General features: G+C 40.1%; 1 protein-coding gene across 1 annotated transcript in view; it reads left to right on the top strand.

Moving 5' to 3' along the window:
- Nucleotides 1-2,342: 2,342 nt before the first annotated feature.
- The window catches only part of LGR5 (leucine rich repeat containing G protein-coupled receptor 5), a 227,346-nt gene continuing 204,748 nt past the window's right edge, over nucleotides 2,343-24,940 (top strand). Inside the window, exon 1 of the mRNA XM_040343997.1 lies at nucleotides 2,343-2,692. Coding sequence (XP_040199931.1) covers nucleotides 2,460-2,692 — 233 coding nt within the window. The 5' untranslated portion in view covers nucleotides 2,343-2,459. The remainder of the gene's footprint in view (nucleotides 2,693-24,940) is intronic.

Here is a 24,940-nt window from a genome sequence, read left to right as displayed (position 1 = left end):
TAAGCTAGATTGTTTTCTGTTCATTTGCTATTTGTTTTCCCAAAAAAGTGAAATTACCCTTTAACCACTTCAGTATCGGACACTTTCACCCCCTCCTGCCCAGGTCAGTTTTCAGCTTTCAGCAGTGTTACAATTTAAATAACAATTGCGCGGTCATGCAACACTGTACCAAAATGAAATGTTTACTTTTTCACACAAATAGAGCTTTATTTTGGTGGTATTTAATCACCACAGTTTTTATTTTATTTTTGCTAAACAAAACTTGTGTCCTGGTTTCTGTTATACAATTTTGCAAATAAGTAATTTTTCTCCTTCACTGATGTGTGATGATGAGGCTGCACTGATTGACTGCCCTGCTAGGCATTGATAGGCTGCACTGATGGGCACTGATAGGCATTAATAGGCTGCACTGATGGGCACTGATGAGGTGGCACTGATGGGCACTTATGAGGTGGCACTGACATTTGTCTTAGTTTCTGTTAAACAATTTTGCAAATAAGTAATTTTTCTCCTACACTGATGGGTGATGAAGAGGCTGTACTTATTTGCACTGATTGACTGCACTGATAGGCATTGATAGGCTTCTCTGATGGGCACTGATGAGGCGGCACTGATCGACTGCACTGATAGGCATTGATAGGCTGCACTGATTGGCACTGATGAGGCAGCACTGGTGGGCACTTATGAGGTGGCACTGATTGACTGCACTGATAGGCATTGATAGGCTGCACTGGTGGGCACTGATGAGGCAGCACTGATGGGCACTGATAGATGGCACTGATGAGCACCGATAGGCAGAACTGATGGGGCTGCATTGATTATCAGTGCCCTGATTATCTGTGTAAATGTCCCCTATCACAGTGGCCAGTTACCAACTCTCCTATCCTCACACTGTGACAGGGCATGAGGAAAGGAATGCCAATAACCAGCAAGTTTATTTACATGTGATTGGACACAGCTGATCATACGGTAAGGGGCTGCTGTGATTGGCCCTTTACCTGTATCTGTGAGGACACAGTAATCACAGAGTGTGCCAAATGCACGCCCCAGGGGGCAGTGCCGGCCCAAGACATTGTGCTGCCTGGTACCAAAATGAAATGCTGCCACCCCCAAAAAAAAATTACGCCCACCAAAATGCCCCCACATCTATTATTTTATATCATGATAACTAAAGTGGACCTATCATGGCTCTTTACATGTATATAGGAGTATAAAAAGGACCTGTTCTGGCTCTATTCATGCAATTAACCCCACAGTGGAGCGGAGCGCGTAACGGGAGGAGCGGTCGGGCGGCAATTAGCGCCACAGTGGAGTGGAGAGTGGAGCTGGTGGAATGGGATGGCGTGCAGGCAGGAAATTTGCTGCCCCCCTGAAAGTTCTGCCTGGTACAATGGTACCATCGGGTCCCATGGTAGGGCCGGCCCTGCCAGGGGGTTTGCAGGGAACATGGATCTGGGAGGACATCCATGGACACTCTTCTAGAACAAGAGAGCCGCACTGTAGCCATGTTTTGGCTATAGTGCAGAAATGAAGTGGTTTGGGTCATGATGGACCAAATGATCTATTGACATTACTAATAGTGTACATGTGGCTGCTGTCAGCGCTGTATAAACTGTATGAAGCATCACTATATTCAGTGTTCTGACCTCAGTATGAGGACTTCCCACCTTGCTCCCAGAAGAAGTGCAGCTCAGCCATTCACAGAAGGGTTTGTATTGTATCAGTGAATACATTGCTTCCTCTGATTGGCTGAGGTGGAGAGACAGGTGAATGACATCACATTCCGCTCCTCAGCCAGTCAGAGGATTCCTTGTATCCATTCAAAAAATACAAAGCTTCCTGTGACTGGCTGAGCACGCAGTGATCTTGTTGTGGGATCAGGGTTGGAAGTTATAGATTTTTTCAGCCAGCTTGTCCAAAATGAACTATTTAAAGTGACGGCAATGCTGCAATTAGGCTTTACCTGAAGGTCCATACCTGGAGGAAGAGTCTACAGGATCAAAAGCATTGCACACATAACCATATTTGCAATGCAAACTTCAAAGCAAGAAAAAAAATCTATAAATTCCAATTTTTGCAAATTGGGTGCATTTATTATTGTTTGCAAAAGCCGGAATGGTCTTTTATAATTGTATAGATATCAGCAGTAAAAGCAAATAAAGCACTATAGACGGTATTTATATACAACATGGGACACCTTTCCTACAGCCTGGGTGTGGAGAGCATCCCATGTAGTGTGTAGCGCCCACCTGGTCAGGAGCGGAGCACACAGGTCTCCCCGTGCTGTGAGTGGCTGTGCAGCCCGTTGTGACGTCAGCGAGCGCGCAGTTCAGGCTTGCAGCTCTTTAATAAAGCAGCGTGAGATGGTCGGGGCAGCAAAGTGAGAGGAGAGGAGAGGAGAGCTGTGTCACCTCCGCTCCGACACCGTCTAATATTATTCCAGCCAGGCAGAGAGAGCCATGTATACAAGGCACAGCACCGACACCATGGACACCTCCAGGACCAGTCTGCTCGTCTGTTCTCTTCTCTGTACCGTACATGTTATCAGTGCAGCCAGACCGGGGAAACAGCAACACCGGAGCTGTCCCGACCCGTGTGTGTGTGAGCAGGACGGCCTGATCATGAGAGTGGACTGCTCCGACCGGGGACTCAACACACTGCCCACCAACCTCAGCATCTTCACTACCTACCTGTAAGTCACCCTGGATATACCTACCGCAGGGGGGGCTCTGCTACACGGGAGGGGGTAGGTGACTCCAGGATGTCACTTCTGGGAGGGAGGGAGCTTTTATTACAGGTGACTAGAATGGAGTTATAGGATTACTAGTATTATTATTATTATTATTATTATTATTATTATTATTATTATCTGTGACATCGGTCTTGTCTGCGGACCAATTCATGTCTGCACTGCTAAGGTGTAGCTCGCTCCTTCTTACTTTTTTTCCTCTTTAGTTCTTTCATTATTTTCTTCTCATCTTTAAGATGTCCATTGCCTGCATTGATAATGGGGATCCTTCTTTCTTTCTTTCTTTCTTTCTTTCTTTCTTTCTTTCTTTCTTTCTTTCTTTCTCCCCATTTTATTTATGTTTTCCTTCCTTTCTTTAAGATGTCCATTGCCTTCATTGCTAAGGGTTATCTTTCTTTCTTGCTTGCTTCCTTCCTTCTTTTTCTCTCCTTCATTCCTTCCTTCTTTCCTTCCTTCCTTCCTTCCTTCCTTCTCTCATCTCTTCCTTCCTTCCCTCATCTCTTCCTTCCTTCTCTCTCGCTCTCTCTCTTTCTCTCTCTCTCTCACTTTCTTTTCTCCTCTTCCATCCTTAGTTCATGCTTTCCTTCCTTTCTTTCTATTCTCTTATTCCTTTCTTCCTTCCTTCTCTCCTCTCTTCATTCCTTCTCTCTTGCTCTCTCTCTTTTTCTCACTTTCTTTTCTCCTCTTCCATCCTTAGTTCATGCGTTCCTTCCTTTCTTTCTATTCTCTTATTCCTTCCTTCTTTCGTGCTTTTCTTCCTTCCTTTCTTTTCTCTTCTTCATTCCTTCTTTCATGTGTTCCACCTTGTTTAAGGTGTCCACTGCCTGCATTGCTAAGGTTTATCTTTCTTTTTTTGCTTCCTTCCTTCTCTCTCTTTCTCTTTCCTTTCTTCCTTCTTTTTCTCTCTCTCTTTCTCTCTCATTCCTTTCTGTCTTTATTACTTCTCTCTCTCTCTTTCTCTCTCCATCATTTCTTCCTCCCTTCTCTCTCTCTCTCTTTCTCTCACTTTCTATATTTTCTCTCCTTCCTTCCTTCCTTCTCTCATTCTTTATGGTGTCCTCTGCCTGCAATTACATTTCTTTCTGGCTTCCTTCCTTCTCTCTCTTTCTCCTTCCTTCCTTCCTTCTATCTCTCTCGCTCTCACACACACACACCTTCCTTCCTTCTCTATCTTTTTCTATCTTTTCAATTCTTCATTCCTTATTTCATCCCTTCCTTCATGTTCACTGTCTGCATTGCTAAGGTATATCTTTTTTTACTTTATTTATTCTCTCTTCTTTTTTTCTCTCCCCTTTCCTTTCCTTTTCTTTCCTTTCCTTTCCTATCTTTTTCTTTCTTTTCTTCCTTCCTTCCTTTCTTTACGATGTCTACTGTCTGCATTGCTTTCTGTCTTTTCTTTCTTTATTCTCTCTTTCCTCTCTCTCTCTCTCTCTCTCTTTCTTTTCTTCCTTCCTTTATTTTCTTTAATATGTCTACTGTCTGCATTGCTAAGCCCTATATCTTTCGTGTCCTTCTTTTCTTTTATTTCTTTCTTTCTTTCTCTCTCCCCCTTTCTCCTTTTCTCTCTCTTTCTCTCTCTCTCTCTCTCTCTCTCTCTCTCTCTCTCTCTCTCTCTCTCTCTCTCTCTCTCTCTCTCTCTCTCTCTCTCACTCTATTTATTTTAAAACTTAAATTTAAACAATAGCAGAGACCTCTTTTTTTCTCTTCAAAGGTGGTTATCAGGAGTTTCTTGCTATAAACACATTAGAGAGCTGCTTATATGTATCTAGTCTTTACTGTATATAGGATATATGTATAGTATGCACTGTATATAGCACTATATGTATATGTGTATAGTCTAGATATTTAGTAGAAAAGATACCATGGCTTCTATACATGTGGTATGGGTGATGTTGGTGCCTGCCCATGGCTTGGTTGTAGGAAGCACTTGTCCTGGGTTCTCATAGTGACACTGGGCACTGTCAGGCTGATTGACTAAGGATTTAGAGAATGCTCATCCAGATTCACTTCAATCATCCAATCATGTACAGATGAAATAAGAAAACAGGGATTTTCCTTTTTCCCTTTCATTGAATAAATGAATTGAATCTTAATACAATTTATTTAGTTTAGTGAATCTGCCTCAATATGTCAATGTTGTATATCATGCAGAAACAGTGTGGACAGTAGCTGGTGATTCCTTATTTAAATATGGTAGTGAACTTGTTATATGCTGAGAGCTTATCATTCGATTTTAAGTTGGTTAGTTTGCACATGTCTGTACACTGCAGAAAATGTGTGTGCCCTTACCCATGCAGATCATGGTGTTCAGTGGCACTGACTGCAGTATGTGTTTGTATGGATACAAGTGCATTTGTACGCCACAGTGAGAAAGTGATGGGCATCCAGCAATACTTAGTACTGACACCAAAGGCATTATTATAAATCAAGAGGGCATATTTACTGCACAACAGCTGCCCTGCTCTAAGACAGGGATCACAGACCAGAACCAGGAGAAGTGTGTGATCAAACCAGGAACCACAGAGTGTGACTACAGGAGCAGTCTTGTTGTAAATCAGGGATCAGTCAGTGAGATCAGAAGAATACTGGTGCTCTGGGGATGAGCCAGATAAATCAGATAGTCACATGAAATAGCAGTAACTAGGTAAGTTACTAAACTAGGGTCAAGTTCAGTAGCAGCCCCTGCGTAAATAAACAGCCCATGTCCCAAACCCTGCTGCAAGGAATCTCTTTTTTTTTTTTTTTATCTTTAACATTCTTTGTAAATGTAGCTGGCAAGAATTGAGCACCGAGTTGAGCAGTAGATCTGCCAGCTTATGACTATTTGGCAGCGATTTACTATGTATACTTTAGTTATGTGCCTTTTATCAAATCAAGTTATTGAGATCCCAGACAGATTTCCGAGAAGAGATGTATTATTCTTTAATAGCTTTACCTTTCTTATGCAATCTCACAGTGCATCTGTTAAAAATTACACAGTGGCCTAAAGTAATTGGGAGATTTATCCAGTGAGATTTCTACATTAGAATTAGGAAAGTCAATGTAAAAATAAAAAGAAAAGGAGTATCTGATAATGTAAAGAGCACACATTTCAAATATGTCCTATGTAGTATTTAATACCAACAATGAAAACAATGTGATCGCTCCCCTTTTCTTTTTTTGTCAGCAGGGTCATGGCGTTTTAGTGTACAGTAGCTTCACAACTCCTCCATGGTATAGGGAGTTAAAGCCCAGAGGACTGATATGACAGTGTTTGCTCTAGTAATGTTGATCTAGTGTGAAGTTTCCCGATGAGCCGCGGTCTTTCCTTGTCGGGACTAATAAAAGCGAGGCAAGGGGAAATATTGATTACAGTTGCAAAAAGTTTATCTCTACCTTTGGTTTATGAGACACGTCTTTGAAGTGCGCAAGTAATCTTTAACTGGGGAAGGAAAACAAAGAATAAAATCAAGGCTCTGTGCAAGTGTGCTGTAGTATTTACAAAGTAGAAATGTGGCAGGCAGCCTCATTCATAGAGTACAGGTGTACAGTGTGCAGCCTTGTGAAGTCATTACCAGTGCTGGTCACTCACATTAGTCAGATCACTAATGCCCTGTACACACGATTGGACCTCTGTCCGACCAAATTCACATCGGAATTCTGGCGGAATTCTATCGGAGGAAAAGAGAACATGTTCTCTATGTAAACTCCGATGGAATTCATCGGAATTTCCGATGGGGTATACACACGGTCGGAATTTTCGATGGAAAAAGTCCGTCAGACTTTTTCCATTGGAAATTTCCGATCGTGTGTACGGGACTTTAGATTTGATCTTTCAGATTTCATTCTGTTTATTGGAATCGCACACTACAGGTCAAGGTGCCTAAAAAACCCTCTACTTCTTCATTTAATTAACTTAGGGGAGGATTTACTAAAACTGGAGCGTGCAAAATCTGGTACAGCTCTGCATAGAAACCAATCAGCTTCCGGGTTTTATTGCTTAATTAAAAAAAAAATATGAAATTAGAAGCCGATTCACTATCATGCACAGCAATTGTAGCATGTTTAGCAAAAACAAGCACTTAAGCCTCATACACACGACCTTGGAACTCGATGGGCGAAACACATCGTTTTCCTCGTCGAGTTCCTTGTTAGGCTGTCGAGGAACTCGACAAGGCAAGTTTCTCCATTCCCGTCGAGGAAAAAGAAGACATGCTCTCTTTTTGGCTCGACGGGATCCTCGACAGTTTCCTCGTCGAAAAATGTACACACGACCGGTTTCCTCGGCAAAAAAAAAAATACCAGCAAGTTTCTTGCTGGTTTTTGCCGAGAAACTCGGTCCTGTGTACGAGGCCTGAGCCTAAGACCAAATCCGCACTTGAAGCTCCAAAATGCTCAATGTCCTAAATTCTATGGTTTTCAGTTATGCCTGTTCACACCTGAGTGTATTGTGGCTTAAAGCTTGTAGCTTGAGGATCCGTTAACACCTCAGCATATTGGAATCGCAAGCAGAACAAAATGTGTGATGGCACCCCAAACACAGTGTGATTTTTCCAGGATTGTTGCGTGTCAAAACGCACGAAATTGCAAAAAAGTACACAAGCTTCTTTTGAGCTACAAGCTTCAAGGATTCTTGGCCTCAATAGACTTCAACGGAATCGACTGAAAAAAATGTGTATTTTTTTTCACTAGTAACTGACTTTCCACTGGCTAGAAATGTTTTACAAAGATGCTCAAGCCTGAAATGCCTGCAAAACCATTCAAAAAAAGCCTGTAAAACACCAAAAGACGCTCAGCCTTAAAGTAGTTGTAACCCCACCCAAAAAAAAACCCTGCAAGACAAAGGCATATTGAGCTAGTATGCATAGCATACTAGCTCATTATCAATTACTTTAGATTGAAGCCCCCCGCAGCAGTCCTGGCACACCGCAGTGGCCGGTGACATGTCTCCTGGAGTTATTTCCGGGTATCGTGTCTCCGGCGCTGTGATTGGCCGGAGCCACGATGACGTCACTCCCACGCATGCATGTGGGAGCCGACGGTAACGGAAACGCAGCTGAAAAAAATTGCACGAGCAAGCCGTTCCTTCAGTCCTAAAGACGTTGGCGTATGCTGATACAATGAATATCTCCTAAACGGTGCAAGTTTAGGAGATATTCACGGTACCTACAGGTAAGCTTTACTATAGGCTTACCTGTGGGTAAAAGTGGTGTGTAAGGGTTTACAACCACTTTAAAGTGGCAGCATATTATAAAATTCTATGTTTCTAGTTATGTGTCACATTGACAGATTGGCAGCCAGCTGCTGGGAAACCACAAGTCCCAGCATGCCTTGCTAGCCAAAAGTTTAGTAGTTCGGTTTGGTAGCTGTCAAGGGTTGTGGTCCCAGTTGATTGCCTATCACTGGCTACAGAATGAATTCTAATGTCTAGACAAGGTGGGGGTATATTCCTTGACATTGAGGACTATTTCAGGATCACAGCTTAGACCCAAAAATAAAGTTCATCATTTATAACCATGCTAATATATGAAGTGCATGTACTTTTACCATTGACTAAAAAAATGTAGTAACCCATAGCAACCAATTCTTAGGTCTCTTCCTACAGTAAACCGAAATCTGATTGGCTGCGGGTTTTTTACACTTTCAACGCTCTTTCCTCTGCTTTCCTATGTAAACCCCATAGAGCCAGGTTTCTTCCGTCCAGCACAGTTACAAAAAATGGTGATGTGAGCTTTTACAGATCGTCTGCAGCATTTTGGTGACGAAAATGTGTTCTGTGCAAACCAATAACGAATATGTATGGCTTAGAAATGTGTTGCAAACCATATTTTGGCCCTTGCTCATCAAATATAACAAAACACACATTTACAAACACAAATGTTTTCCCAAAATACTGTTTCTTGTTGTTGTGCTTTGTTACACTCTTGTGCAGATGAATTTGTGGTTTACCAGGCACATTGCTGGGATCATCTGGGAATATCTATTTACATAAGAAAAGTAGAGAAATTGATTTGGTTAGTAAATGAGACTAAATATGATTGTATAAAGAACACATCGGAATAGCACGACCCACCCATGTGTCATCAGCACAGGTAGTTTATATATATGGGATAAGCTAGTTCCTATACTAAACCTTGTATGTGTGTTTACTGTGCATTGCTTGGACCCAAACTAAGTGCAGTACAAGGCTGGGTCACCAACCTTCTACAATTATAGCATAATATAACACAATCTTGGTTTCCTTGAAACCTTCTGTGTGAAAGGGTGATGCAAAAGCAAAATTATAATTTTTTTGCCTTTTTAACCACTTCCCTACCGCCCCATTGTAATATGACGGCCGCGGGAACCCTCTGTCCCTCCAGGCAGCTGTCATATGACATCCTCGGCCTCCCGGAATTGTAGAGAGCGCGTGCTTGCTGCATCACTCAGTAGCCGATGCGCGTGCCCGACGGAGGCAATGTCCGCAGGGCAACCTTGTTTGTTTATCACAGAGCAGGAACGTGGATCTGTGTGTGTAAACACACAGATCCACGTCTTGTCAGGTGAAAGGAGACCGATCGGTGTATTCCTAGTACAGAGGAACAACGATCGGTCTCTTCCCCTTGTAAGTCCCAGCCCCCTAAGTTAGAATCACTCCATAGGTAACACATTTAACCCCTTGATCGCCCCTAGTGTTAACATCCTTCCTTGCTAGTGACATTTATACAGTAATAAGTGCATTTTTATAGCACTGATCGCTCTATAAATGCCAGTGGTCCCAAAATAGTGTCAAAGGTGTCCGATGTGTCCGCCACAATGTGGCACTCCCGATAAAAATCGCAGATCGCCTCCATTACTAGTAAAAAATAAATAAAAATGCCATAAATCAATAATTCTATTTTGTAGATACTATAAGGCCTCGTACACACGGCCGAGTTTCTCGGCAAAAACCAGCAAGAAGCTTGCTGTTTTTCTTTTTTTTGCCGAGGAAACCGGTCGTGTGTACACTTTTCAACGAGGAAACCGCCGAGGATCTCATCGGGCCAAAAAGAAAGCATGTCTTCTTTTTCCTTGACGGCAATGGGAAAATTTGGCTCGCCGAGATCCTCGGTGGCTTTACAAGGAACTCGAAGAGCAAAATGATGTGTTTCACCTGCCGAGTTCCTCGGACGTGTGTACGAGGCTTTAACTTTTGCACAATCCAATCAATATATGCTTATTGTGATTTTTTTTACCAAAAATATGTACAATACGTATCAGCCTAAACTAAGGAAAATTATATAAAAAAAAATTGGGGATATTTATTATAGCAAAAAGTAATAAATATTGTGTTATTTTTTTGTTTATAACGCAAAAAATAAAAACCACAGAGGTGATCAAATGGCACCAAAAAAAAAACTCTATTTGTAAGGATTTTTTTATTTTTTATTATTTGGGTACAACGTTGCAGGATTGCACAATTGTCATTCAAAGTGTGACAGCTAAAAATTGGCCTGGGCAGGAAGGGGGTGAAAATGCCCTGTATTGAAGTGGTTAAACCAAACTCCTGTTGTCTTGGGCAGGTTGTGAACAGGGATGACATGTACTGTTTGTTACATTATGCACACTTTTTGTTAGTTGTATTATTTCATACAGTTCCTGTGGTTTTCTGTGAATACATGTTCTCTTTGGGAAGCTCATTGCTCACATTTAAAGAAGAGCTTTCATCCCTGCCTCTATGCTTGTGTGGTCGCTCCCAACATCCTATTTAAATGTTATGTGTTTATTTTGATGCTCTAATCCCAGAGTCCTGTTTTCTTGTGCGAACAACTTTGAAACCTCCAGATGCACATTGGCTCGCTGTTGACACAAGTTTATTTAATTTCTGCTTTAAATTCTTCGCCACAGATGAGGTGCTATTAAAGCTGTGCAAGGTTTTCATTTGTTAGCAGAGAAACAACAGGGACTTGAGTAAATATGATACCTTTTTGGCTGGTTACTTATATTTAGATCAAAGCATCTAAGGCTACTAAGGTGTCTCCTTAGAAATTCTGCTTCACAATTTTATCCTGTTCAACAATGATTGCATTGTCTAAACGGATCTTGCTGTACTGACACATTTAAAAATAAATGGCCCAAGCTTTTTTTTGCGTGTAATAGAATATATTTATTGCTAATGCGTCCTTCTTGGAGAGTAATCTTTTAGGTGTAATCCTGCAGCTTGTACAAATTAATTTTTGGTGCCCGAAGCAATTTGAGACAAAGTGAATTGCCAAAGATGACAAGAAGCTGACTGGGATTGTAAAGCTTGTTTAAAGTGAAATAATCCTCACAATATACCATCTAGTTTCATGCGTCTTAGTATGATGTGATATTTTTTTTTCGGCTCATGGTTAAAGCCCGTGGACTTCGAAGGTTGTTTATGTTGTAAGAAAACTCTGATGGCTTGATTTGATTTCTTTACCGGGGATTCACTCGTTTCATTCAGAGGATACTGTGGATATTTCTCATACACTACATGCTTTTTTTTTTTTCCAGAAGAGGAACCTTGGAAAAAATGTAGCTGCGCTCTGTAGAATTTAGCAGCAAACCCAATAATTCACAGAGGTGAAATGCAACAGCAGAAATGATTGAGTGCATAGTGTGGCTTTCAAACAAAACAACAAAAACACCAACATTAACCAAAAAAGAAAAAAATCACAAAAGCTTCATCTACTTGCATCTACTTGAAGTATTTGAAGCATTGTGCTATTATGCCTTCTACAAACAAATCATCCATAATATGTGACAGTCAACTATTTGGGAAGGTTACATCAATGTATGTTTCGATGCTTTACTGTCAAGTGTCTGTGAATATTATGAGCACATGACTTCCCATGTAGGTGGAACATTTTGGAAGGATGAAATCACTGATCTTTATAGGCTAAATTATTAAGGCAATGTGCAATGTGCAATAACCTATAGCAACAAATAAGATTAAAGTAAATTATGTCAGCAGGCTGGTTGCCATTATATGTGCTTATCCTCCTAGCCATGATTTTTTTTAACCACTTTAATACCAGGCACTTTTACACCCTTCCTGCCCAGGCCAGTTTTTAGCTTTCAGCGCTGTCGCATGACAATTGTGTGGTCATGCAACATTGTACCCATATTAAACTTTTATCATTTATTTCACACTCATGAGGCTATCTTTTGGTTGTATTTAATCACCACTGAGGTTTTTTTTTTTTTTTTTGCTAAATAAATGAAAAAAAATTATTTTATTTGTTTATGTTTTTTTCACATAATAATCGTTCTTCATAAATGTAGGCCAAAATGAATTCTGCTACATTCCCTTGATGAAAATAACCCAAATTAGTGTATATTATTTAGTCCCTAGGAAAGTCCCTAGGAAAGTTAAAGAGTCCAAGAGTGGTATATATATATATATATATATATATATATATGTGTGTGTGTGTGTGTGTGAAAATCAGTCAATCCTGATGTACTGATTTCTTGAGATCTGAACATACCAGAACAGTATAATTATCTCCCAAATTAACTTTTTGGAACGTAGACAGTCTGAGGTATTTAGTAAGAGGCATGGCATGTTTTTTGAATTTTTGGGAAAAATAAATATAAAAATTCTATTTTTTTTTTTTTACACACTATCACCAGTGCAGTATAGTGTTATTAAATAACTGGTGTGGCGGTGACCAGGGACACTGATTGGTGGCAGCATGTAGAAACAAAATTATAATTTTTTCATTTTTTTGAATATGTTTTCCTTTTTTACATACTGTGGCCATACTGATAAACTGGGTAATTTATCAGGTTTTGTATTTATTTTTTGTACATGCTTTGATTGCTTATAGCAGTGAATTTCACTGCTATAAGCAAATATTTTTACCGAATGACAGTGTGTGAACACTGTGGGGGTTATTTACAAACTGCAAATCCACTTTGCACTTGCAGTGCACTTAGAAGTGCAGTCGCTGTAAATCTGAGGGGTAGATCTGAAATTAGGGGAAGCTCTGCTGATTTTATCATCCAATCATGTGCAAGCAAAAATTCTATTTTTTATTTTCCTTGCATGTCCCCCTCAGATCTACAGCGACTGCACTTCCAAGTGCACTTGCAGTGCAAAGTGGATTTTCCTTTAGTAAATAGCCCCCTGTGTATTGTTGTGATTAGCTATGATTGGCCACAGATAATCACATGGTACAGATGGGCTGTGATTGACCCTGTCTGGACCATCTGATCACTGTGACCAATCACAGCTAGCAACACAATTGTACATAATACATGTTTACAACTGTCATGTGATCTGCTTTGATTGGCCACAGCAATCATGGGTATAGGCAGCGGGCCAGTACAGTGATCAGTGTTTGGTGGACATGGCTGGTGACAGATGGCACCACTGTGTGACCCCACGTTTTGGGCAGACGTCATATGACGTTCTCCCAGAACAATGGGATTCCTGCCCCGAATGTCAGTTTACAATGGCCTAGGCAGGATGCAGTTAAAGCACAATAATAATAAGTTGGAATCTGATATGTCGGGTTTTAATAGATTTTAATATTTTTAAAGATTTATTAAACTTCTAAAATGCTCAATGAATCGTTTTCAAATTGCTGTACACTCTAATACACCTCTTTTTTATTTTGCATTGAAAACAATGACTCTTGGGGGGTTGATTTACTAAAGGCAAATAGTCTGTTCACTTTGCAAATTATCCCCAAAGCTTAGTGAATGTGGTGAAGCTTCAATTTGCAGAGAAAATCCCCAATCACAGTCAGCAGAGTTTCACTCTGTTCACCAAGCTCTGGGGATAATTCCCTTGCAGAGTGCACTTGTACATGCAAAGTGCCCAGTCTATTTGCCTTTAGTAAATCAACTCCTTAATTTGCACTTATTGAATTGAATGTTCGAGATGGGCAGTTACATGAAACCCATAATCAAATCCCACAAAATTTTCTGCCACTTTTCATAGCCTACATGTGAGTTGTCACTAAATCTACAAATATTTGTGAACATTTTGGAATGCTAATCCGTTTTTTTTTACTCTTGAATACACCAGCTCCATCTTGGCTAATTATTATGCTAAACTTTCCTATGTAGTATGAATTTATCCAATATGCACTAAGCCCTAACTTGGGTAATTGAAAATTGAATTGCAGATTTTGCTAACTCAATATTACCAATTTGAATAGAACTGTTTGATTTGAAAGAATGGTCTATTATAAAATGAACCATAATAGGTACAGGCAATACAATGCTGTTTTTTGCTACAAAACTCCCTTTCACATGTGGCTTTAGCAGTCATCCTGCACCTTTAATGTACATAACTCTTGTATTGTAAGTGAGTGCATTTTCTTTTTATAGTAAACATTATTGTAATATATCAATGTCTTCTGTCCACAATGTTCAGTGGATTAACTTACTTACTCTAAATGGACTTGGGTTTAGAGGAGAAAACCTCCACTTTACTTTCTCATACTGTAAGGTGGCAGAAAAGGTTAGAACGTTGCAGGAACAATGAGATCCAACATTAACGAAATGTGATATCACTTCAAAGAGGACAAAATAGGAAGTCTCAGTGTGACAGCTATTGTACTGTGCCCACACCTTTTAGCAGCACTTTTCTTCTTGCTACTACATACAAATGCCATTTTACTAGCTGACTAGGCTGCTCTATTTATTTATTTTTCTGAGCAAGTGTTTGTGCTCATAGTAAGTCTGGTTGCATAATCATTTACTTTGTAGTATTTTCATGTGCCTGTAGGAGAAAGGAGAGGCTCTGCACGGTTAATCATCATACTAGAGCGGTAGAGATTAATGTTAATGAATGACAGTTTATTACTCAGTATTTAGTTTATTTATTTATTTTTTTATACGGTCTGCAATAGTAGGATACAGTTTACTTTCTCCACATGCTGCAGAGAGTCATAGTAATAGAGTAAACATGAGTACACATGGGTGGCACATTCCTAATAACAGGGGTAGAAGGCACACTAGTATTTCTGAGCAAATATGATGACATAAAGGGGGTTATTTACAAAAGGCAAATCCACTTTGCACTACAAGTGCAAACTACAAGTGCAAAGTGCACTTGAAAATGCACTGAAAGTGCACTTGGAAGTGCAGTCACTGTAGATCCGAGGGGAACATGCAAGGATAATAAAAAAACAGCATTTTAGCTTGCACATGATTGGATGATAAAATCAGCAGAGCTTCCCCTCATTTCATATCTTCCCCACAGATTTACAGCGACTGCCCTTCCAAGTGCACTTTGAGTGCAATTTCAAGTGCACTTTGCACTTGTAGTTTGCACTTGTAGTGCAAAGTGGATTTGACTTTCGTAAATAACCCCTATTGTGTCCATAGACACACACGGCGCTGCGTCACCATGCCCCACACTCCATATGGCTATAAGTGACGAGTGTGGGGCTTCAGACAGGACAGCACTGGTTCAGTTTAGGGGTCAGGTAAGTGTTAAGGAGGGGGGTGGGGGAAACAAGTAGTGGTACTTAGACTTTAGAACCACTTTACTAAAAAGGAAGGCATCTAGAGATATCTCACTTTATCAGCCTATCATTGTTATGGGAAGCCTCTATGACCAGTAGGTAGATAGAGAAGGCAGGAGAGGATAGATCAGCTCTCATTTTTACCAGGAAGTGTTGGAACTTGAACATTAATACACCCTTGGATTTCAGAGTTCCTAAGGTGTCTGTAAAGCTATTTGACAGTAAACAAACACTCCTTGTATGTTTTATTCATGTAGTCAGTTTAGCATGCTTTACAAACAGACATCTATGTTTGAAAGTGAAATTAAAATGAAATTTATAAAGGATCCCCTTACCTTTCCACCCTTTTGCTATTCCATTAAAGTTTTTTTAAGCGTATAGAAGATCTAGAATACCTTTGATGCATAAACTCCTGTTCTGGATCCTGTGGTGGTTAAACTGGCTTGATTTTTTTATATTCCACCCAACAGCAGCTGAAGTCAGGTGCCACTGTCAAAATACATTGTCCTGGAGGGGGGGGGGGGGGGTTCCTTCATCTACTTTGTGTGGAAGGAGGTATCTGTAAAACCAGTCATATACAGCCACGTTCGGTCATGTAAACCATATGCCTTGGTATTTGGTAATGTGATCTATGCTGCATCTGCCCCCACTGCTTCTAAGACTAACAGTTGAGTGATCAAAAAACACAAATCGCTCAGTTCTCTGTCTTCATTGAGCAGAGAACCGGTGGCTGTCAAACTCTGGCTCTCTTCTCTGCCCTTCCAGCCCTCACTGGAGTGCTAGGCTGCGGAGGCGGTGGGAACGGATGGCTAAGTCTCCTAGCAGCTCACAGAGAGGCTGAACCAACTGCAGTTTCGGGCATCTGGGTGGATCCTGACTGTAAAGTTGGGATCTTTCCCTAGCCTGGACCGACATGATGCCAGCCAACAACAGACTTTAGCTTTAACAGTTCACAGGAGTGCAGAAAGTCACTAGATTCAATGTGATCACTTTATAAATGTGTTTTAAAAACTGAACTCTGGACATAAATGATGAAGCACATTTCCAAAAGCCATTAGATTACTGTCTACCAAGTACTTCTTTTTTATTAACTGCAGCAACCATTGACAGATTGCTGTGTGATTCTCTCCTTTCCAGGCTCACTGTTTCTTATATTCTGGTAATAGGACTGTGGGATGCTATGTCATTTCCTTCCCAACAGCTCTTTTTTTAGTGTTAGTATATGAGCGATGTCATAATTACAACACTAGAGAACAAGGGCTGCTTAGACTCCCAGGCTGTCACTCCCACCATGACAGAATAATCTGATGAACAGGCCAGGAGACTCCTGGACTGTCTTACACTCCAAAAGTTTAACTAGATAGGCCAGAAGACTCCCGGTCCTCCCACCCATTAACACCTGCTTGAACTGATTGTCAGGTTATGTAAATGAGGCCTAAGAACACTGTTAATGAATAGATAGATGATAGCGCATCAGTAATCCCTTCTTCTGCCCCTGGGCATGCCTGCACTTTACTAAGATAATATTGTCAAAGGCTTTTAGAATGTAATTTCCAATGAAAATAGGTAGGGGAGAAAAATATTGCTAGTTTTTGCTGTTCCTGTGGAAAGAAAGTTTTGATGGGATATTTGAATGAAAGTATTTTGGTGTTGAGCTTTAAAAACGTCAGAGAGAAAGCACCAGTGTTCTCTAGGCATATTATTAGGCCAGGCATTGTTACACTTGGAATTTACAGGTCTTGAGGTATATGAAAAAGGAAAAAAGAACTTACTGTACATATCACATTACAGTTTGAAACACATCCCTAAACATCGAATTATCTTAATAATGAGGAGATATTTAGAATCAACTGCAACCCAGAATTAAAAAAAGTTGGGACGATGTGTTATATCTACATAAAAACAGAATGCAACGATTTGTAAATCTCAAAAACTCTAATTTTATTCACAACAGAAAATAGAAAACAGTTCAGATGTTGAAACTGGGTAAATGTTAAGAAAAAAAACAAGGTAATATTGAAATTGATAACAGCAACATATTTAAAAAAGTGGGGACATGGCAACAAATAGCTGGCAAAGTAAGTGGTACTAACAAAGAAGAGCTGGAATAGTTTTGCAAACTATTTACGTTAATCAGGAACAGGTCAGTGACGGGATTGGGTATAAAAAGAGCATGTTAGAGAATGAGAGCGTCTAAGAAGTAAAGATGGGCAGAGGTCTGTGAGCAATATTCCTCAACGTCAAATTGCAAAGACTTCAAATAAATCATCATCTACAGTACATAATATCATCAAAAAGGGACAAGGCTGAAACATAATATTGGATGCCTGTGATCTTTGAGCTCTCAGATTGCCCTCCATTAAAAACAGGCATGATTCTGATATGGACATCACTGCATGGGCTCGTGAATACTTCCACAAATCACCGTCTGTGAACACAGTTCACCCTACCAGCCAAAAATGCAAGGTAAAGCTATATCATGCAAAGAAGAAGCCATAGCTGAACATGATCCAGAAATGCTGCCATCTTCTCTGGCCCAAAGCTTATATCAAATGTTCTGTGGTCAGATGTATCAAAATTTAAATGTTTCTGCGAATTCAAGAGGAAAGAGACCTTCCATGCTTATTGTTAGTGCTCAGTTCACAAGCCTGCATCTTTAATGGTATGGGGGTGCATTACTGCGTATGGAATGGGCAGCTTGCATATCTGGAAAAGCACCATCAATACTGAAAGATATATCCATCTTTTAGCGCAGCCTATGCTCCCATCCAGATGACATCTTTTTCAGTGAAGGCCTTGCTTATTTTAGCAGGACACTGCTAATCCACATATTGCATCTATGACAATAGCATGACTTTGTAGCAGAAGAGTCCAGGTACTTAACTGGCCTGCCTGCAGTCCAGACCTTTCACCAACTGAAAATATTTTGCGCATCTTGAAATGAAAAATACCACAAAGAAGACTCAGGATTGTTGAACAGTTAGAATCCTATATCAGGCAAAAATGGGACAACATTACTCTGCCAAAAGTTCTGCAGCTGGTATGCTCAGTTCCCAGAAATTTACAGACATTCCCAAAGTGTTGTTAGAAGAAGGATGTGGTAAACATGGCCTTGTCACAGCTTTTGTGGAATTGGGGTTGTACTTTGCCAGCTTTTTTTTGCCAATTTTATTGAGACCTGTTGCTGTCATCAATTTCAAAATTACCTTATTTTTTTCTTAACCACTTATGGACCGCCCACCGTCGTTAAACGTTGGCTATTTGAAGAGGGACATTGTTGTTATGGCAGCAGCTAGCTACCATAACCCCGGTATCCTCTCCTTCAGCGGGAGGTTCACTTTCAGATAAAAGTGGTCTCTGCAGCAGATTCGCCGCAAGATGACTTTTATCGGCGGCGGCAGAGGGCCCCACTGCGCTCTGGTGCTCTCCACCGCTTACCGGAGCCACCGGCTGCAGAGGAGATGATCGCATCTGCTCCCGTGTGAGGGGAAGATGACCATTCTTAAACTTCTGCCCATAGCTCTTAAAGAGACATTTGTCTATTTTATTTTTTTCAAACAACATTTTTATTTTATTTTTTTTATTGCATTTTAGTGTAAATATGAGATCTGAGGTCTTTTTGACCCCAGATCTCATATTTAGGATGTCCTGCTTTTTTTCTATTACAAGGGATGTTTACATTCCTTGTAATAGGAATAAAAGTGACACCGTCCAGCTGAACTCGTGTACAGAAGCGACCGCATACGTGAGTAGCGCCCGCATATGAAAATGGTGTTCAAACCACACATGTGAGGTATCACCGCGATCGGTAGAGTGAGAGCAATAATTCTAGCCCTAGACTCCCTCTGTAACTCAAAACATGCAACCTGTAGAATTTTTTAAATGTTGCATATGGAGATTTTTAAGTGTAAAAGTTTGTCGCCATTCCACGAGGGGGCACAACTTTGAAGCATGACATGTTGGGTATTAATGTACTCGGCATAACATCATCTGTCACAATATAAAAACAATTATTCTAACTTTACAGTTGAAAAAAGTGTGTTTGTAAGACCGCTGCACAAATACGGTGTGACAAAAAGTATTGCAACAACTGCCATTTTATTCTCTAGGGTGTTCAATATCAATATGCTTCCCATCCTATAAGTATACACATACATTCATTCTTCTTTGTTTTCATGATATACTTCATAACCAACAAAGGCTGATTCTCTCTTATTGGCCATTGGTGCATGGGCATGTGCACCCCTGTTTCTTGTCTTTCTAGTATAATTACTTGCCAGCTTAAGATAATTTTGTACATAACAGTAGGCAATTTGTTTAGTAGTAATTTTAGTACAGAAAAATACCTGTTGATCTTTCTAGAAATTCAGTACCTTGTAATTTCCTGTGCATTAAAAAATAAATAAATATCAAATAATATTATCAGTTTCCCCAGCTGTCTTCTGTGAACTACATGTAAAGGAGATGATGTAGGGAGGGGGTGTTTGTAGTGTAAGTCTGGAAAATAGCCTAGGGTAACAATGTTGCTTTGTTCTAGCTACAATACAATGATGCCGCGTACACACGACCGTTTTTAATGTCATGGAAAAAATTAAGTTTTTCTCAACGTGATTCTTGTCAAGCCTGCCTTGCATACACACGATCGTGAAAAAAATGCTCTAGCAAAGCGCGGTGACGTTCAACACGTACGACAACACTATAAAGGGGAAGTTCCATTTGATTGGCTTTTGGGCTGATTATGCAAATGTCCCTTCTCATAACCTGCTTCTGAGCATGCACGTTTTTTTCCCTGTCGTTAAAGCCTACGTGAAAAACGACAAAAAAATAGAGCATGTTCTAAATTTTTAATGGACATTTTTCACATTGAGGAAAATGCTCTGGAGCCTACACACGGTAATTTTTAATGACCAATTAAAAAAATTGCATTTTTCTCGTCATGAAAAACGGTCGTGTGTACGCGGCATGAGTGATTGTTATCGTCCTAAGATGGAAAGTATATTACTGGAAGGAAGAACAGGTAAAAATAAAAGAAAAAAACTAACAAATTCCCTAATGCATCCAGCACATCTAAAGACTGATTAGGCTGCCTGTCCTTAGGTTGGGTAGGCACAGGCTGAAAATCACCTGAAAACTGTAATTTTCCCAGAAACCGGACAATTTTCAGCCCGTGTGTACAGCTGCTCATTGAACAAAAGCCGGTCGAGAAAATGAGCATGCTGGGGGGGCAGAACCAATAGCTCAGCAGGGAGGTCTCCACAGTAACATCGAATGTGTTAGTACAGCAATCTGTACATTATTCTTTTTTTTTTGTTATTCATCTGCTGGGTTGAGCAAAACAAACTCCCCATGTGTAACCAGCATTAGGCTGCATTACATTTTTGTTTTTGGGTTCAAATTTGCCTTCATACATGTTTTAAAAAAATGTGTTTGCAATTAAGACAGAAACACTTTGGCTCTTAATTGTTGTACATTGGCCATTTCATTTACATTGGAAATGACTGACCAGATCACCTGGTGAAATAAGGGAAAGAAAACCTAAAAAAGAAAATGAATGCAGCCACATCTAATGCCTCGTACACACGACCGTTTTCCTCTGCAAAAACCATCAAGAAAACTGCTGGCAGAGCTTTTTTGCCGAGAAAAACGGTCGTCTACATGTTTTTCAACAAGAAAACTGTAGTGGATCTCGACGAGAAAAAAGAGAACATGCTCTCTTTTTTCTCGTCAGGAGTCTCAATTTTCTCGTCGGGCTGGTTTACGACGAGAAACACGTTGGTGTGTATGCTTAGAAACCCGCGCATGCTCAGAATAAAGTATGAGACGGGAGCTCACCTTCGGTAAAAGTAGCGTTCGTAATGGAGATAGCACATTCGTCACGCTGTAACAGACTGAAAAGCGTGAATCGTCTCTCACCAAACTTTTACTTACCACACGGTAAAAATGAGATTAGCAAAAGCAGCCCCAAGGGTGGCGCCAGTGGAATCGAACTTGTCCTTTACGCGTTGAAAACAACAAGATTTTGTCTCGACAGTGTGTATGCAAGGAAAGCTTGACAAGAACCTCGTCGAGGAAAACGACGTGTCTTTTACAACGAGATTCTCGGTCATGTGTACGAGGGATAAGAATCAATAAGCTGCAATATAATAAATGTTTGCCTTTGGGTTTAATACAATTTGAAGTGAAATTGTTTAAAAACTTGGGTGTTACTATGGGTTCATGTTAGATATCTCCTTAGTCATAAAAAATCAACACACTTCATAAATCTACTTTATTTGAATTGGAAACTAGCCAATACATAGACTGTAATATCAATTAAAAGAAAAAATCAATACCATGGGTATATTTGTGATTCTGAACACACCAAAGAGTTGTTGTTTTTCTACGATTTCTTCAATATTCCTATGGAAAGCAATGATAATGGATCCTGTATATTTGATTTAAAAAAATGTCCTTACTGAGTGTTATCTTCATTGTGTTGTTTTTAGGGATCATATCAATACAATGAAAAAAGTTACCAATATAAAAAACGTACTCCGAGACATTGAATTCCAGTTTTGAGAGTTAAAAAGACAAAAGTATCTCCAAGTCAGTTTTGGGGCCTGAAGTGCGGAGGACAATTGTCTTGACATAGGGAGTCTGTTTCCAGCTGCTAACGCGTGCACCAAGCTGACCCTTTCAGTTTGCATGCCAAACTAGATTAAACTCTTTTTTTGAAATGTTCCTCGTTAACCTAGCGTCACTTCCCTATGGTAAGCCTGTCTTTTGACATCTTCACTTCTTTTTCTTGTATGAATGTTCTGCTGGGAATTTACACCTGCTGTGGAAGGATGCTTTGTTTTTTAAGACCTTTCCTTCTCTCTGCTTTTGAAGGAATAACTGCATCAATAGGTTAGAGATTTGATGTTTACAAAGAATTTTTAAGATCACACTATGTAAGAATTAGCTTTTTTTCCCTCTGGAAGAACTGTATTTACTATGTAGGGGTTAAAAAAATGGTACCAAAAAGTTGTGCTATTGCACTGTTAGAGATTCAAAGAAAATTAAAGGTCACATCTGATAGTGGTGGCCCTTAACCACTTAAGGACCGGACCAATATGCTGCTACATGACCCAAGGGGTTTTTACAATTCGGCACTGCGTCGCTTTAACAGACAATTGCGCGGTCGTGCGACGTGGCTCCCAAACAAAATTGGCGTCCTTTTTTCCCCACAAATAGAGCTTTCTTTTGGTGGTATTTGATCACCTCTGCGGTTTTTATTTTTTGCGCTATAAACAAAAATAGAGCGACAATTTTGAAAAAAATGCAATATTTTTTACTTTTTGCTATAATAAATATCCCCCAAAAACATATATCATTTTTTTTTTCCTCAGTTTAGGGCGATACGTATTCTTCTACCTATTTTTGGTAAAAAAAATCGCAATAAGTGTTTATCGGTTGGTTTGCGCAAAATTTATAGCGTTTACAAAATAGGGGATAGTTTTATTGCATTTTTATTAATTTTTTTTTTTTACTACTAATGGCGGCGATCAGCGATTTTTTCCGTGACTGCGACATTATGGCGGACACTTCGGACAATTTTGACACATTTTTGGGACCATTGTCATTTTCACAGCAAAAAATGCATTTAAATTGCATTCTTTATTGTGAAAATGACAGTTGCAGTTTGGGAGTTAACCACAGGGGGCGCTGTAGGATTTAGTGTTCACCTAGTGTGTATTTACAACTGTAGGGGGGTGTGGCTGTAGGAATGACGTCATCGATCGAGTCTCCCTATATAAGGGATCACTCGATCGATGCAGCGCCATAGTGAAGCACGGGGAAGCCGTGTTTACATACGGCTCTCCCTGTTCTTCAGCTCCGGGGAGCGATCGCGACGGAGCGGCTATAAACAAATAGCCGCGCCGTCGTCCCGGATCGCTCCCCGAGGGGATCCGACCGCCGCATGTAGCAGGGGGGTCCCGATCGGACCCCCGACCCACGTCTAGGCAGGCACGTACAGGTACGTTGATGTGCCTGTCCGTGCCATTCTGCCGTTGTATATCTACATGAGGCGGTCGGGAAGTGGTTAATATCCAGGATGTGTGCCGGTGGGGTGTGCCCGAAATCTGGTCATCTGTAGGTAGAATGAACAGAGAAGACTATAGACAGCAGTAATTGAGAGCAAAAAGGAATCAGGCAGCAGAAAATAGCATAACTGAGCCTCAGGCAAGGGTCAGGGCAGACGGCAGTATGAAATTACAGAGGCAGGTAACCGGTCAGAGCTGAGTATCAAATTGGCAAAGTAAAGCATTGGTGTAAAGGTCCAATGACAAACACAAAACCTTGGACCTGTGAGGTTTAAATAATAGCATCCCTGGCTATTCAGTACAGAGGAGGTATTGCTTCAAGATCTAGGCCTGTTTTTGGTACTAGACATGCAGCCTGAGGGTGTGTTGCAGGTGTGTTCATCCAGCTACATTGTAAAGACTATGCTAAAAGGTGCTGGGAGACAGTGACAGGTGCCACGTGATTGCGTTGTAGCAGTAGGTGAGATGTGTTCCTAACAAGCACATAGTAAAGTTACCTTTGTTTAGGGGGCTTGGCCAAACATACATTGCCTAGTTTTATAGTGATTGCTTTGTTTGCACCATTGTTCTCTCTTCATTTTTTCCTTGAGCTTCAGTTGCATGATAACAATCTCTGTGTAATATCAGGCAATCAAAGTTTCTTGTTGCTTAGCACTGAGTTTTAAAGAGCTAATTTTCATTGGAAAATAATTTATGTATTTGTTTAGCCTCCAGGTCAATCACTGGTGCCCTAATGGTGAACAGGGAAGGAGTGTTGCCCCTCAGACCCCAGGTCAATGAATTGCTCAAAATGGTTTGACCTTTCTTATGTAAAGGGAGCTTCTAAATCTGATTGAAAGAAAATCACCCTGAGGTCAGAGCTGTGTCACATAAAAAAAAGCAACCGAGAGAACTCCGGTAGCCTTGGGAACGTCTCTTATACTGTCTTGAAACAACAGGTCAGTGGAGGTCCAAGAAGGGCAATCCTGTTGTTCAGCAACAGAGCACCAATAAAGTTTTTTTTTTTATATGGTTATCGAATTTAAAAAAAAAAATTTAGGGATTAATTATGAGATATTTTATTTGTAGCCCATGTTGTCACCAGTCCTGATAAGGAAATCCAAACATTCCAGATGTACTGTTTAAATTTCCAAAGCTAAATAACAGTTAGAGGGTGATTCTTGACAGAAATTATTTGTACGAAAAATATGAAAAATATAAAAAAAAATGCTTTGTACTTACTACTTGATAATAGAAAAAGTAAATAGGCGTTGTACCAAAATAAATCACTACTCCATAAGCTTAGTGCTTGATCAGTTTTGACAGAGCAGTACGTTATACATGTGGATGTACTATAATGATACAGTATTCTGCTTTTCCATTCTACCATTGAGGGTGGCATGAGGCTTTGTAGAAGCTGACAAGTGTAAAGAGAATATTTTAAGTACAGTGACTTGTAGAAAAATAGTAATTTTCAGCACAAAAATAAATTCACAAATACTATAATTTATCTCCAAATATAACCAGACTTGCTTGACACTGGATACTTTTCGTCCTTGAGTTTCTCCCTAATGCTTTCTAGAAAAACGTTTTTTTTTTCCACTTGACAAAGTATGGTTATACACTTGCTGCTTTCACTTTTTTATGTAGCTGTGTCAAGTTTTATCTTGATCGTCTTGTCATTTTTATTGTTATCTATTAGT

This window comes from Rana temporaria, chromosome 3, assembly GCF_905171775.1.
Source record: "Rana temporaria chromosome 3, aRanTem1.1, whole genome shotgun sequence".
Classification (NCBI taxonomy): Eukaryota; Metazoa; Chordata; class Amphibia; order Anura; family Ranidae; genus Rana; species Rana temporaria.
This window is presented reverse-complemented; position numbering and strand designations above follow the sequence as displayed.